Below are 14,012 nucleotides of genomic sequence, written 5' to 3' on the forward strand. Positions count from 1 at the left end.
TTTAATATTAATTTATTATTTTGTATGTACTTATTAAATAATAAATTTTTTTATAAATATAATATTTTAAATAATATTTATAAAAGTTTACACACATAGAGTGTGTGACTGGTGCTAGAGATGAGTGCTTATTAAGTTTTTTGCAAACACCTACTAAGAGCAAAAATGTTTCCCGCGCTTAAAACCTGAAGGTTTTACCTCCGGCAAGCGTCCACCCTAATTCCTCAAATTCAAGACCTAATCAGAAACTTTTCAATTATACGTAGCATCTACGCACAGGGAGAAAGTATGCAGTAGTTCGAAGATGGCGACGAAAGTGTTTAAAGGAGCAAATGTGTTCATGTCGCGGAATCTGGTTCCGCCGGAGCTCTTCGACGCGCTTCACGACGCCTTGAAGCTAAACGGTGCGCAGGTTTTGCTCTGCTGCGATCCCTCGCGCAATGGGCCCAATGATTATCACGTCATCGCCTCCCATGATCACGTAAAACCCTACTGACCAACTCATTGTGGTTTTGGGTTTGGGGAAAAGATTGAATTGGAGATGCATTTGAATCAAAGTGCGGGTTTATTTTGGTTTCGTTTTTTATTTTAGTGCTGATTTTTGCAGGAAAAGTTTGAGGATCTACGAGCAAAGGGCTGTAAGTTAATCGGTATGCGCTTGAACGTTATGCCAGGATATAATTGTTTATATTAAAGTTTAAATAGAAGGAAAAACGTCAATGTTAGGTTTGGATGGAAAGATTACGACGCTAGTATCCTTGTCCTGCCACACGATTTTTGAAAATGTAATCAAGCAATTAAAGTTCATGTCTGGAAAAGTATTTCTAACTAAGAAAATATATTAATGACAACATCTAATTTGCACTTTAATATATTTAAGCAGAGATGCAGAGTCTATCAAATCATTTGGAAGCCAATAAAGCCTATGCCTGGTTCAAAATAATCAACATTTTATATTGGTTGATGGAAGGGAGCAAATAGCTCAAGCAAAATTAGCAGAATAATAACCATTCAGGTCATTCTTTTCCAACAAAGTACCTTTAACTATCAATCCTGAAGGCACCAAGTTTAATAATTTAATCAGGGTCACAATTAACCATGTCATGTTATTTATTATGTAAACAATGAAATACACAAAATTACATGTCACATCAAATAATTAAAGACTACCTTGATTTCTCTACCTCATATCTGATGCCTCTTATGCTTTGCCGTTCAAATGTTAAAGTAGATGAAACAATGGTCCACAACATGTAAATTTTCTTCTTTTTGTCTTGCAAAGAAACTAGTTGCCTTCTTAACGTGTTTCTTAAGTATATGCGTTGTATGCAGAGCATATATATGCTGGAATTTTGTTATTGGTTGTACTGGGTTATGTAAATCATGCGAGGTAGGTAGACTTTGGAGTTTGGACTTTCAGAATGATAAGTGCTTTCTATCATTCCTCTCAAGTATTTTCTGAAATGTAAATGATAAGTTCAATTCCTGCAATGTTTTGATAGCTGAAATTTCATTGTAGCCAGGTCCTCAGTGTGTTTTGTCCTGTGCAAAAGAACATAGGGTGCTGCCGAATCAGGGCTTCACCTGTTGCCTTGCAATGGATGGTGTCAACATACTTGCATCTGGTTTTGAGAAGGATGAAAAGGTAAGGTGCTAGTTAGCTACTGTCCATATCCATCAAAATTAGAACGGGATGAAAATATTCCCTTCATTTCTTCTCTTTTAAACCTAAATTAGACACTATGGTAACATTGGATAAAACGTTATTCTTTGCTCTAGCATTTTAGATTCTGACTATTAATAGTCTCTCTTACTGTAGATGTGATCCTCAAGTACTGCATTAATTGTATATTGCAAGTTGCAAGAACTTTTGTTAATTCTGGTTGTTAATCCTACAAAAAATCATTTAGCATCATTAATCTTCTTTTTGTATGAAGAAAGTTTCTCCAAGGACCAATTAAATTTGAATTTTTCTTGTTGCCTTCCTGAACCGTGCTCCTTTTGGTTGTACATCTCATTCATTGTTTACCCGACAACAATAGCACTCTTCATGACTTCAACTGCTGCAGTTGTTGCAAATCTGATGACTTGTCTTATTATGCATAATTTCACATATCTTGAGATTAGATTTGCTTATAGCTTGCTGTTTGGCAGAAAAATCTGACATTTCACTTGCATGTTCTGGAAATGCTTTTAAAAAATGTATAGTGTTTGGGGGAAGTAACACTGATCACTTGAATCCACTTCCTTAATTATTTGATAGTGAAGTAATTGATTTCATACTCATTTAATCAACAGTTAAGCAATTTTGCATTCTTTAATGTGCTCATACGAGAAGCTTATCAGGAAATGTTTTTCACATATTACATCTATGCATTTTCACATGTCACATCGATGCATTTAGTAGATCTATTGGTTAAAAGGTCATGACAATGTTGATTGCGCGATGAAATGTTTTAGGCACTTTATATGCCAGCTTGTTCACTTTGTGGGAATATATTTCATGCTACTTCTAACTTCACTCTATGATATATGATATTTCTAAAATTCCGTTAACATATGCCACATATCCTGATTACTTGCTTCTGCGAGCAAACTTGTAGGCTGAGATTGCAAAGATGGTTACCGCAATGGGAGGAGTATTGGTTACAAAAGCATCATCAGATGTCAGTTTTGTTATTGTGAAGAATGTTTTGGCTCAAAAATACAAGGTTCGCATTTTGTTTGTTCTCTAACAATAAAACCAAAGCCTTGATTTTTCAGCTACCTATGAGTGACTTGATTCAAATTTGATGGAATCTTTACTATGAGTTACTTAAAGAATTAGTTCGTTAGGTCCTTTTGGATATTGCCACTTTTGCTTTTGCTTTAATTTTTGTTGATAACATGTATTTTGACATGTCCGTTTGCTCAATAATAAGGTGACATATCATCATTGCAATACCACGTCTTGAATTTTGTTACATGAGCGTCATAGGTAATTGTTAACCCTATTAGAGTTTGGAAGGAGGGACTTCCGTTATAGTCTACACTCGTACTGTTTGGGCTCATAGTCTACCCCTATTAGAAGTTTGAAAGGAGGTAATTCCTAACTCGCTCTGTTTCTTTTCCTCCTTACCCTTCTCTCAAACTTTTGCAGTGGGCGCTGAACAATCTGAAAAAGCCAATTGTGACAACAAATTGGCTTCTTCAGTGTTGGAAAGAGCACCGTGTTGTACCTCAAGATTGCTACAGGGTTCTTCCTTTTTCTGGATTGACGATATGTGTTAGTGGAATTCCTGCAGGTTGAAACTTTATGCTTCTGATTTTCTTTTCTTTTCTGATTATGAAAAATCATGTTTGTTCTGAGGTAGATTATTTTGATTTTTAGATGAACGTAAGGAGATGGAGAAGCTCGTTATGCAAAATGGAGGCAAATATTCTGCTGAGCTGACCAAGAGATGTACACATTTAGTCTGTGATATATCCTCTGTCATTTCATTGTTGTTTTGCATATCAATTTACCCATTGCCATGGTCGTGTCTGCCAGTGTGGCCTTATCTAGTCTGAGGTCATAATTCTGGTAATGTTGATTCCTTGTTAAGTTCTGTGCGTTTACTCTCCAGAGTGTTGCTATGACATAATTTCTCTTTTCTCAGCTTCTCTGGATTTAACTGTTGTGATTCATTTCTATCTTTGTTGCGTGCGATCTATGTTGCTTAATTTAGTACTTCGGCCTGCAGATGTTTTTGCTTTGAACATTATGAGATTCTCCCGTTTCTTCACTGTGTTGCCGCTTTTATGGCTCTTTCAACGATTAGATACACATGAACCCCTTTATGATAAATTTTGACTTCTTTGTGATATGCATTATGCACTAACTAGTAGTTGTTATGGAGACTTCCTTTTTAAGAAAAAAAGAGTAGTTGTTATAGAGACGCTGAACATTTTTGTTTTAAGTTTTAACTGCCTCACGCCCAGCATATTATCTTGGACCTTGGTATCCTTAATTTTTCATAAGCTCCAGAAGGTGACAAATATAAGGTTGCAAAAAGATGGGGACACATATACATAGTTACCAGGAAGTGGTTTCACCAATCTGTTGCCAGAAGAGGTAAATCACGCATATATTTCCTGTAGTACTTATATTCCAACTTTCCACATTGTAAGATAATGTCTAATCAGATTGTGATGACTCCCTGACTTTGTTTTTTCTTCCCCACATGGTTTGTATGGGTTTTCCTTTGGACACTTGCATATATAGCGTGCCTTAGTGAGGAGTCCTACCCTGTTCAAGGTAGTACAATATCTTCTTTGAGTACTTTGAAGACAGTGGAGCAACATAGTCAAGGGAAAGTTATCAGAAATTCACAACATACCTCATCATCTATGGCCACCGCCTCAGATTCAGAAACCAATTTTTCTGCTCAGGATATGGGACCTGATTTTGAAAATCCCCTGCCAAATATATATCCTGCATTTTTTGAGGCTCCTTCCTTACCTAAAGAGGACAATGATCCACCTGCTGATATGCAAAAAAATGATCCTAATTTTGCTCGTTGCATTGCTGATGACTCTCAAAGTGAGGACGATGATCTATACTTGTCCGAGTGCAGAATTCTGCTTGTAGGCTTTGAGGCTTCTGAATTACGCAAGCTAGTTGACATGGTTCGCCGTGGAGGAGGTTCTCGTTATATGTCATTCAGTGAGAAATTGACGCATGTTATAGTTGGAAAACCATCAGAGCTGTAAGATATCAAGCATATGGATGAACTACTTGTTTGAGTGTATTTCATTTTATTAATTTCAAGTAATTCGAACATCCTACTTGCAATCCTTCTAAAAAGTCTTTGAGTCTTCACCTTTTGTACTACCATAGGGGACAGTTGGAACATGCAGAAAACTAATCCTACAACTTCATGATTGTGCATATGAATGGGCATCTGTTAATGAACATTGAAGGCGAGTTTAAACTCCATTACACTAGTACTTACTCCACTTTCAACATAATGAGGAAGTATTTTATATTTGTGTTGCCACTGATAGTTTTTGGCCATTGTTCATTGTTCATGTGGCTGATTTTTGATCGTATCTTCATACTATGTCCTAAAACCCAACTCAATTTGATGTATTCTCTCATGAAAGCGAAATAGGAAGATCCTGCCTCTTAAGAATCGATGTCCATCAATTTGTTATTTGATCATATTTCAAGCTATGTGTTTGCTGAAGTGTTCATTTATGAACGATATCGTACTGATTTCTGTTGCATGAGAAGTTGTGCTCAGCAGCAGAAATGTCTTTCTTGTATCCAAGGTGGATAACAATTTAGAAAATGGCTCTATAAGTGGATTACATGTCAATCAAGTTCCAGAATATGATGACACTATAATAATCAAATGGAGCATTGTCCTATGTGTTTTGGCCACACAAACTTTACGCTTTTGACATATTTTCTTTAATAGGTTTCTCGGTAACCTTTTGCAAGATACGTATGTACTACCTAGGGTAGAAAGATTATGTGGTTTTATTTGACGTGTTAGTAAGGATTAAGTAGAGATACAGTATATTGCCTATTATTCAAGTTAAAGACCGTGTAACAAAGCATTTGATCACTAATTTTGGTCTAACATGGTTCTGCAGTGAGATCAAGGAAGTAAGGAGCGTTGCAGCTTTTGGAGTCATTTATGTAGTTAAAACAGCATGGCTTGAAGAGTGCACCTTCAAGAAGAAAGAAGTTCCTGTACTTAAGAGCCATATCGCTTATGATTTACTTCTTCCAAAAGGTGAATTTCTTTTACACCTATGAGTCTTATCTAGCTCTTTGACAAGAAATCTGTTTTGGATTTTGAGCTATCAAGTCTGCTGAAATGGCGTGAATCTCCAATTAGCATTTCAAACAGTATCACCTCATTTTCTTTTACTTTATTTATAGATCCTGTAATCTTCAATAAAGCAACTGCGACGAACATGAATAGTGCAAAACAGATGAAGTCCTCTGCTTCTCAGCCCATGGACGATAACATCTTGGAGAACAAGAGCTCTCAATGTGAAGTGGTGATAGGTAAGAGTAAAGAATTGAGAATTCATCACTGCAAGCAACTGTCAATAACATACTTCTCATAATTGGTTTATGTTTTGAGGTTTAAAAGAAGAGGCTAAACCAAAGGTGCAAAGTGGTGTGAGCAATGGAAAACACATGAAGTCATCAGCTGTATTTAAAGGGAAGCTCTTCGGTTTCTCAAGCACTTTTCCTGAAGAGCAAGTGAGCCCTTTGTCCCATTTATTTTGAAAGCAACAATAGTACCTAGTTAGTTTTTGTTTCTCTTTCAGTCGGTCTTTATTTTCTGAATCCAAAACTTGCAGTTTGTGTTGAATATCATTCCTTTTCCATGACGTGCTATTTGAAAATGTTATCGAGATTCTACAGTTTATAATCAGATTACTCTCACTCAAATTCTTCAAATAGCATGGTTTAATTAACATAAATAAGCTTTATTTTCGACACTTCATTAAATAGTATTAATTAAAGTAGACAGCTGATATCCTATCTGCCGCAACCCCATTATCCTAATATAAAACATGGAGGATTGAGGAGCTAAACTAGTAGTCGTGATTGAGGACAGCATGGAATGTAGTATCTGAGTTCTTTCTTATTATGAGAGAGTGGAGTTCTGTAACAGTTTTTCAGTCTGTCAATCTTCTAACTGAAGTTCAAGAAATCATATTACACCTCTATTAAGGCTAAGCTGCTTGACCTTTGTTTCCAACAAAACTGATACAGTATGTCTATATTCCTTATCTCCTATTTTGACAAGTTTGTTTTAAAGCATGATATGAGTCCTCCAGTAGCCACATACCAGTGGACAGTGAATGCTTCCCCCAACCCTCTACCCCCCTCTATGGGTAAATACGGTGTAATTTTTTGATGAATCCCACTTTTTCTTCTCATTTATCCTATGAAGAATTGTAAGTATTAAAGGTGGTAACCTCGTAATAGTCTACAAATGGACAAGCCTCCCTTTTAGGTAGAAGAGATATTCGTCTTCCATTATATTTGAGGGTGCAGGCACACAAGGAGGTCAAGGATTCAAATTAGGATATCTCTTTGCCTAGGAGTGGGGGTATATATGGAACCAACCAATTCCTTTGGTTTGCTGTGAACTGTGGCAATCGTGTGACTAAAGAACCTGCTTTTCTATCATACATAGGAACTTGAAGCCTGTTCTGTTCCGTGCATCTTGTTGTTGTTCAAACTTCAAAGGCCTTACCGTGCGATGTTCTTGATTCCTTTGGTTTCTCTGTTCTTTTAGTTTAATAGCTGTTATATACCAAAGTTGGTCGTTTTCTTTGGGTTTGACTTCATGAGTTTCTCAACAGAGACCGGAAATTGTGCTGTGGGTACATGAAGGTGGTGGAGAGGTCATTGTAGATCAACAAGTAAACAATGTGCACTTCACAGTTGAGCGTCATGGTGTGCCCCATCTGACGCATACTTTCAGGAGTACATATGTCACTACTCATTGGATTCATTCTTGTCTACAGGTATTTGTACATTCGGATTCCGGCCACTGCCTAATTGGCTCAGTTGATGGACAATTGTAAATTCCTGACATAGAAGCCTCTTATTTGATAAATAAAAGCCTAGTCATCTCATTGTTGTGGTGGACTTTAATCTTTAATTACTTTGGTAGACCTTCTAAAACCGCTTGTTTTCTGTTTTCAGCCCAACGATGAAGCGTTTTAATATGTTTTTCTTGCTGCATCTGGATGACAATGGTGCCTGAGCTTTCTATCTTTTTTATGTATTTCGTTTTGTTATAGTCAACTTAGGTAATAATATTAACTATTAGTCATCAGTTGACTTCCAGGCAGTCCATTTCCTTGCCTGTTTTTTACTTTCTAACAGGTCCTGTAACCATGAGCTTTCAAATTGAATGATCCTTTGTGTGCAGTACAGTCTGACAGTTAGATATGGTTTCTGAATGTATTATATCATTACATTTTGTTTTTTGGACTATTAACGAAATCCATTTTTGCTAGAACATACTCGTTTAATGCAATTGTCTGCACCACGTAAGATGCTATATCAATCTCAGTTTGTGCTTGTCTTCGGGGTAAATTATGTTATACCCTCCTGAATTATACGAGTTGTAAACACTTTTAGCCTCTCAACTCTGAATTCCATGCCCTAAACCCCTTCCTTTTACTTTATCATTTGTGATTACCAGCATATGCTTGGATGATCTTTACTTGTTCAACACATGCAGAAAATACATGTTGGGAACTAATTCCAATTTCTTGTTTCTCTTTCTTGTTTAACCTTTGTATGATTGTTTTATGTAATGACCATTTTATGTAATATAATGCTTAATTGGGTAAAGAAGTTAGTCCTTTTATTCCCTTGTGAAAAAATCAGCTAACGGGAAAGCGCCTGGAATGTCATGGACTTTTCATAGAGAGAGTGTTGGTGCCTCATGCTTAATTGAAAATGCTCTTTTGTGCCATTATCTCTTCCTATACAGAATTTAATATCTATCTTATCAATCTATGGAATATGGAGGGTTTCCGCTTTTCTATTATTATATTTTCATAACATAGAATTTATAACTTCAAGCTTCAAAAATCTTTGCATGCACTACTAGAACTGATTACTTGAGATCTCAGTTGTTAAGAATCTATGTGGATGCCAGAGATTGTGATGTGGGTGCATTTGCTAGACTCCCTCTTTTCGAAATGTACCACTCCCAATTCCTATTTGCTACATGCCAAAATAAGACCCAATTTCCTAAAATGGATTCCCCCCCCCTCCCCGAACTATAATCTCAATTGAAGCCATGATAGCACACCAGAAGGCAACAGTGTAAAAGTACAAACACTTACAGTTTTTCAACTGTCCTCTAGAACTACTTTCCTGGTTGGAGCCCCATAACTTACAATTATGAAGACATTCTACATATAGAAATAAAATGTTTGTCCTCATTTCAATTGCTATTATCTTCTGGTAAATTAATAAATCATATAAACATCAGAGGTTAAACTATGTAGCTTGTATCATTCAAATCATGCTGTTAGGAACTTGCACAGATAAATAGTAAAAGAAGCAAGAGAATTGAAGAAATACTTTGTAAAGTTTATGGTAATTTGTTAGAATGTACATCTTGACCTAATCTACTTTTGTAGTTGGATTAGGTAGTGGGATAAGTCTTACCTTGTGTACGATTTAGAGGAATGAAGTGTTATGTACCATATTGGTAATATCTAACTGAATAATCAACTTAAGTAGTGATATGAAATTGCCCAGATAAATCGTGAAAAATGAATAGATTGAAGAAAGACTTTGCACAGTTTTGTGTTTTTTGTTAGAATAACTGGTGAGCATAAGTTCAATGGGATTTACAGCCTATTTTCCTAGTTCTATTTAGGTGGTAGCGTAAGTGCTATCTTGTACACAATTTAGAGGAATAAACCGTTACACACCCTATTATTTTATAACTGGCTATTGGTCAAATTAAGTAGCATTACCTATGTTTGGAATATCCATGTTTTGCTGTAACTCTGAGAGGATGGTTGTGCTGGTGACATCACATTGCTTTCTCCTGAAAAAAATTGAATGATGATTGGTATACCACCAAGCATTCATCACAAGAGTGTCTCTGTTTTCACTGAACACATAATTTTGGGACTACTTGTATACCACTAATTGGGTTGGAAAAAGTGCTCGGTAGAAAGTGCTAATCCTGATGTTTGCCTATTGTCTGTTTCATCATGCCATAAATTTCGAATAACCTTTTCTTATAAGACTACTTTGTCGTTATCTGTCTATTGTGTTCCTTCACCTCACATCTGTGACAATAGTACCATGTCCTTCTGCATGTGTAAATTTCAGATGTATGCATGCTAATGTTTGTTGGAACTTATTATTGAAGGATGGTTGTTTGCTGGATGTCAGCAGTCACATTCTCTACTCTCCGCTTACATGCCAAATTCCTTTACCTGGATTTGAAGGATTTCGCCTCTGTGTTTCACGGTATGATATGCGAGAAAGACAGCTGCTAAGAAATTTGTGCTATGTCCTTGGGGTGAAGTTCGTTGAAAAACTGACAAAGAAAGTCACTCATCTATTGTGTAAATTTGCTGATGGTGATAAATTTGAGGCTGCTTGTAGATGGGGAATACATGTAGTTACAGCTGAGTGGATATACGAATGTGCTATGAAGGTCCATGCTGCATCTTTTTTTTTCCTTTCCCTCAATCAGTTTGTCTGTTGAACTTTTCTTTTCTAACTGAGTTGCCGTTGATACTGAGACAGAACAAAGTTGTTGATTTGAAAGGTTTTTATCCTAAAGAACTTACCTCTCAAGACCGCGAAGCAGGTTTATATTTTGTGAGCCAATATCCTACCCAATCTGTTAGAATGACATCTGGAGATGATGCCTCCCAATGTCTGAGTCAGTTACAGGATCAAAGTAATATGCAGAGAGTTGCTTCGACGGGGTGTATGGCGAGATACAAAGACAATGATTCAAGTAATGGTAGTAAGAGGGCAAGGCTTTTGGGAAATGATAGTATAAAGCATCCACTATCCTTTGTATCTGCTGCTGATAATTCTGTCAATAGGAAGAATCCTACTGAAAACAACGTAACTGAATGTACTAGGGAACCTTCTGTAGTTCCTGATGTGGCTGCAGCTATAGAGGATTTATTGGAGCAAACAAGCAAGGTAATGTTCTGATCTATTACTCATGTGAGAAGGCTACTGTATGTTTCCTCTTGTTTTAACTGGTCTGTGTAATTAGATCCAAGATCGGAAGTCACAGGAGACAAGTGGTTGCCATGAAAACGTATCCTTGTAATTATTTTGAGTTCAGCTTCTAAGTCAAAATTGTTACCACTGAAATTTATCCTTGATTATGAACAGTTTCTATCTTCTAATTCTACAATGCTTGGTCAAAGGCATGCTGATGGCCAGTCTGATCCGGGGCCATCTAAGCACTGGATGAACAGGTGACAACTGTTAAATTTGTTTGTTTGTTCTTTATTTGCTCGTAATAGTTTGTTCTCTATACTATTTCTGTTTTGCACCTAGAAATAGGTTCCTGTCTCCATCAAATAACAAACAAAATATCAAACTTTAGAATCCCATTTGTCACGTTTTTATCTATATTTACTTAATGCCTTTGTGAGTGATTATTTTACCTTTTTTTTCCATTTTATGTGCCATGGAGGACTAAGTTACTGGATGGCTGGACCTTAATTAATTTGGTTACATACTGTCATTTGTTTATGCTGATCTTGCATGGAGTATGGATCATACTTTCTCATATCTGTCATGTAGCATTCAGGGTATCACTTCATTAATTCCACTTATTTTGCATCACATTGGACACATCTCTTTTCTCCATAATGATTCTTTATCATGACTTCAGCTTTGGCTTTGTCTTGGCTATACAAATCAAATGCAAAACATCTATTCTCTGTGAAGGGAGGTCTGCTCTCCCAGTGATCTCATTGCTTCCAACAGTTTTCTCCCCTCAGTATGATATTCCAAATCAGTTCTCTATAAGTATACTACTAAATGGTTACTATTTGGCTGTGGACTTAATGTGTTATTCACTAAATAGATTGGGTCCTTGCACCGTAAGTTATTCATTAGTCTATGAATATATTTATCAATGTAAGGCCAACATTCATCCGGCATATGCTAGGGTGCCTTTGTTAAAGTAAATGATCACATTGATTGCTGCCATTTACTTTTTATTAATGCCATAATATGCTGGAGTATAGATGCATTAATTTTCCAAGAATAAAAAAGAGCCGACTCGTTAATCATACTTGAGCACACGGAGAATGGTGGAAAGGTTGGCCTTACCTGTCAGGTCCATGAAATCCTTAAGCCTGGACCGGGCTGGAATTCCTTCCTGATTATATTTGTTTGGTCTGAGAATGGTTCTGGCGCAGTATTCTGGGACCAATTAGTTCTCGTTATTTCAATCTAATTTTTTATATTTCGGAGCACTGTGGGAACAGAAATGCTTGACAACTGATCCACATAGTTTCTATGATACATATCATTGATGAAACTTAGGACTCACTTCTTGTTTGAGTGCCAATGACTAAGTTTAGCCCGCTCAATGTCTTCATCTGGATCCAAGGATGGAGCTGTGCAATTAGAGCACTAAACCACTGAACTCACCATTCTGGTGGTTGTTTGAACCTGTAAGGTTAACCTGTTGTGTAGTCACAAATATCCAATAGATTAAACATATACTATTTGGTAGAATCATAGCACAGAGTACAGAAAATTAGCAGCTGGGTTTGTCCAGGTCATGGACGTCGGACAACCTTGGCTGGTTTAGTGTTCTGTAGCCTAACATGGGCTTTTCTGGGCCTAAATTACCTTATTGGGCTGTCTTTAGCTTGTAAATTTGGTTTATTGCCTATTTTAGATAAAGCTGCCTGCACAAAGAGTTAGGGTTCACTAATGTGTGTTTTTTGGTTCTCCCCATTTCTCTACATGAAAATTATGAAGGTTTATACTGAGGTTGGTCGTCTAGTTCCAACTTAAATGGAGAATTGTCTTTCTTTCAGGTTAGAGAAAAGGGATGATAATCCCTCTGCTGATGCTGCAGCTAGAGGATTTTATGATGGATTTAGTGAAACACAAACTGATTCCCAGGTCTCTCCTCCACATTTGTCATTACTGTGTTTTTTTCTCTTTGCTCTACTAGAATGTAATTAATAAATTACACACTTAATACTGTATTAATTTGCTTGTACACTTGATAATGTAGAAATGAAGGGGTTCTGATTTAATGTGACTTGTAGCTATACATGCCGATTTTGTATTTTGATTGATTCGATTGTCCATGCTGACCTGTAGGTCGTTGGTTATGAAGAAGATTTATCTGGTCGGCAAATGATCATTGATAGAGTGCGTACAAGGAGTAGCATGGCTTGAATGCCTGGTGTACATATCCACAGTTGAAGCTCTCTTTGCCGAGCAGCAAGTGACACAACCCACTAAAACAAGAGAGAAAGAGAGACGAGCAGCCTGATACAGAAGCCTCGGGTCCAGTTACCACAAATCATATCTGTGAGAAAAAGAAAACATGAAATCTTAATGACAAATCAGAGAAAGAAGTACAACAGGCTGAAAAATTGCTACCGAACTGCTGAAGATGGTTCTGAACCTTCATCAAGGTAATTCTCGGTTGTATCTCTGTGTAGATGATGTGCTTGAACTTTACACCTAAGAGATTTTGTGCGGGATTAACTTTCTAAACAATATGTATGTCCAGTAACATGATTTGTCTATAATTTTGGTTAGCACCTTATGTGGTTGCTATATTTTGCATCAATAACAATCACAGAGAACAGGTCATATGTATCCTACCTTTCTGGGATGCTTTCTTATTGCTATTGTTATCATAACAATCTTGTACTCATATTTGTCATTCCTTTCCCAGTGACAAAATGATGGAAGCTCAATTATTCATCTGTGTAAGCCATTATTCTTCATTTGTGCATGCTCAAAACCACGTTCTAGCATCAACCATTGAACACCCCCCCACACCCCAAAGCTTTTGGCAGGCAAAGTCACCGAGGTTAAACAGAAATGGAAGCACATGGGAGAGCTAAATGAGAGTAATAACTTTCTAGTTTCTTGATTTGGAAGTTGGCTACTTATATACTAATCCTAAATAGCAAATGTTTAAGTAGAGCGGTCGCATTATACTGAGGTGTTTTAAATTGTTATTGTTCTTTGATTAAGAGATCGATTGAGGTCAGTTATACATTTTATATATAGTATACTGATCCGTCCAAGAAAGATTAATCGCGAACTCGCTTTACGAATGCAATCAATTCCTCGAACAAATAGTTTATCCTGAGAACACAGAAGTGGTTAGGCTAGTCGGGTTGGTCCCCGACAAAGACACTCCGACGCTCAAGTAAGAATTTAGGTATCAAAAGAACGGATAGATAGAGTGATAATTTCAGTGCATGTAAACATTACCTTTTTATGAATGTCTCCT

At 36.7% G+C, this 14,012-nt stretch overlaps 1 protein-coding gene across 4 annotated transcripts; it reads left to right on the plus strand.

Annotated features, from left to right (window-relative positions):
- Nucleotides 1-119: 119 nt before the first annotated feature.
- On the plus strand, nt 120-13,371 carry MEI1 (transcription coactivator). 4 transcript variants are annotated; one of them, XM_011093494.3, is made up of 18 exons: nt 121-481; nt 608-650; nt 1,524-1,645; nt 2,604-2,711; nt 3,140-3,284; nt 3,371-3,462; nt 4,000-4,093; nt 4,244-4,727; nt 5,620-5,762; nt 5,912-6,040; nt 6,120-6,241; nt 7,357-7,521; nt 9,906-10,196; nt 10,289-10,699; nt 10,776-10,820; nt 10,898-10,983; nt 12,568-12,655; nt 12,860-13,371. In XM_011093494.3, the coding sequence occupies exons 1-18, from the start codon at nt 305-307 to the stop codon at nt 12,935-12,937; spliced, it is 2,823 nt and encodes a 940-aa protein (XP_011091796.1). In that variant the 5' UTR covers nt 121-304; the 3' UTR covers nt 12,938-13,371. The 4 variants fall into 4 exon arrangements, with proteins under 4 accessions (XP_011091798.1, XP_011091796.1, XP_011091797.1 ...); XM_011093495.3 differs by having other exon boundaries at nt 122-481; nt 6,129-6,241; XM_020697075.2 differs by having other exon boundaries at nt 386-481; nt 1,520-1,645.
- The last annotated feature ends 641 nt before the right edge of the window (nt 13,372-14,012 follow it).

This window comes from Sesamum indicum, linkage group LG10 (assembly GCF_026168435.1).
Source record: "Sesamum indicum cultivar Baizhima isolate 11 linkage group LG10, ASM2616843v1, whole genome shotgun sequence".
In the NCBI taxonomy this organism is placed as follows: Eukaryota; Viridiplantae; Streptophyta; class Magnoliopsida; order Lamiales; family Pedaliaceae; genus Sesamum; species Sesamum indicum.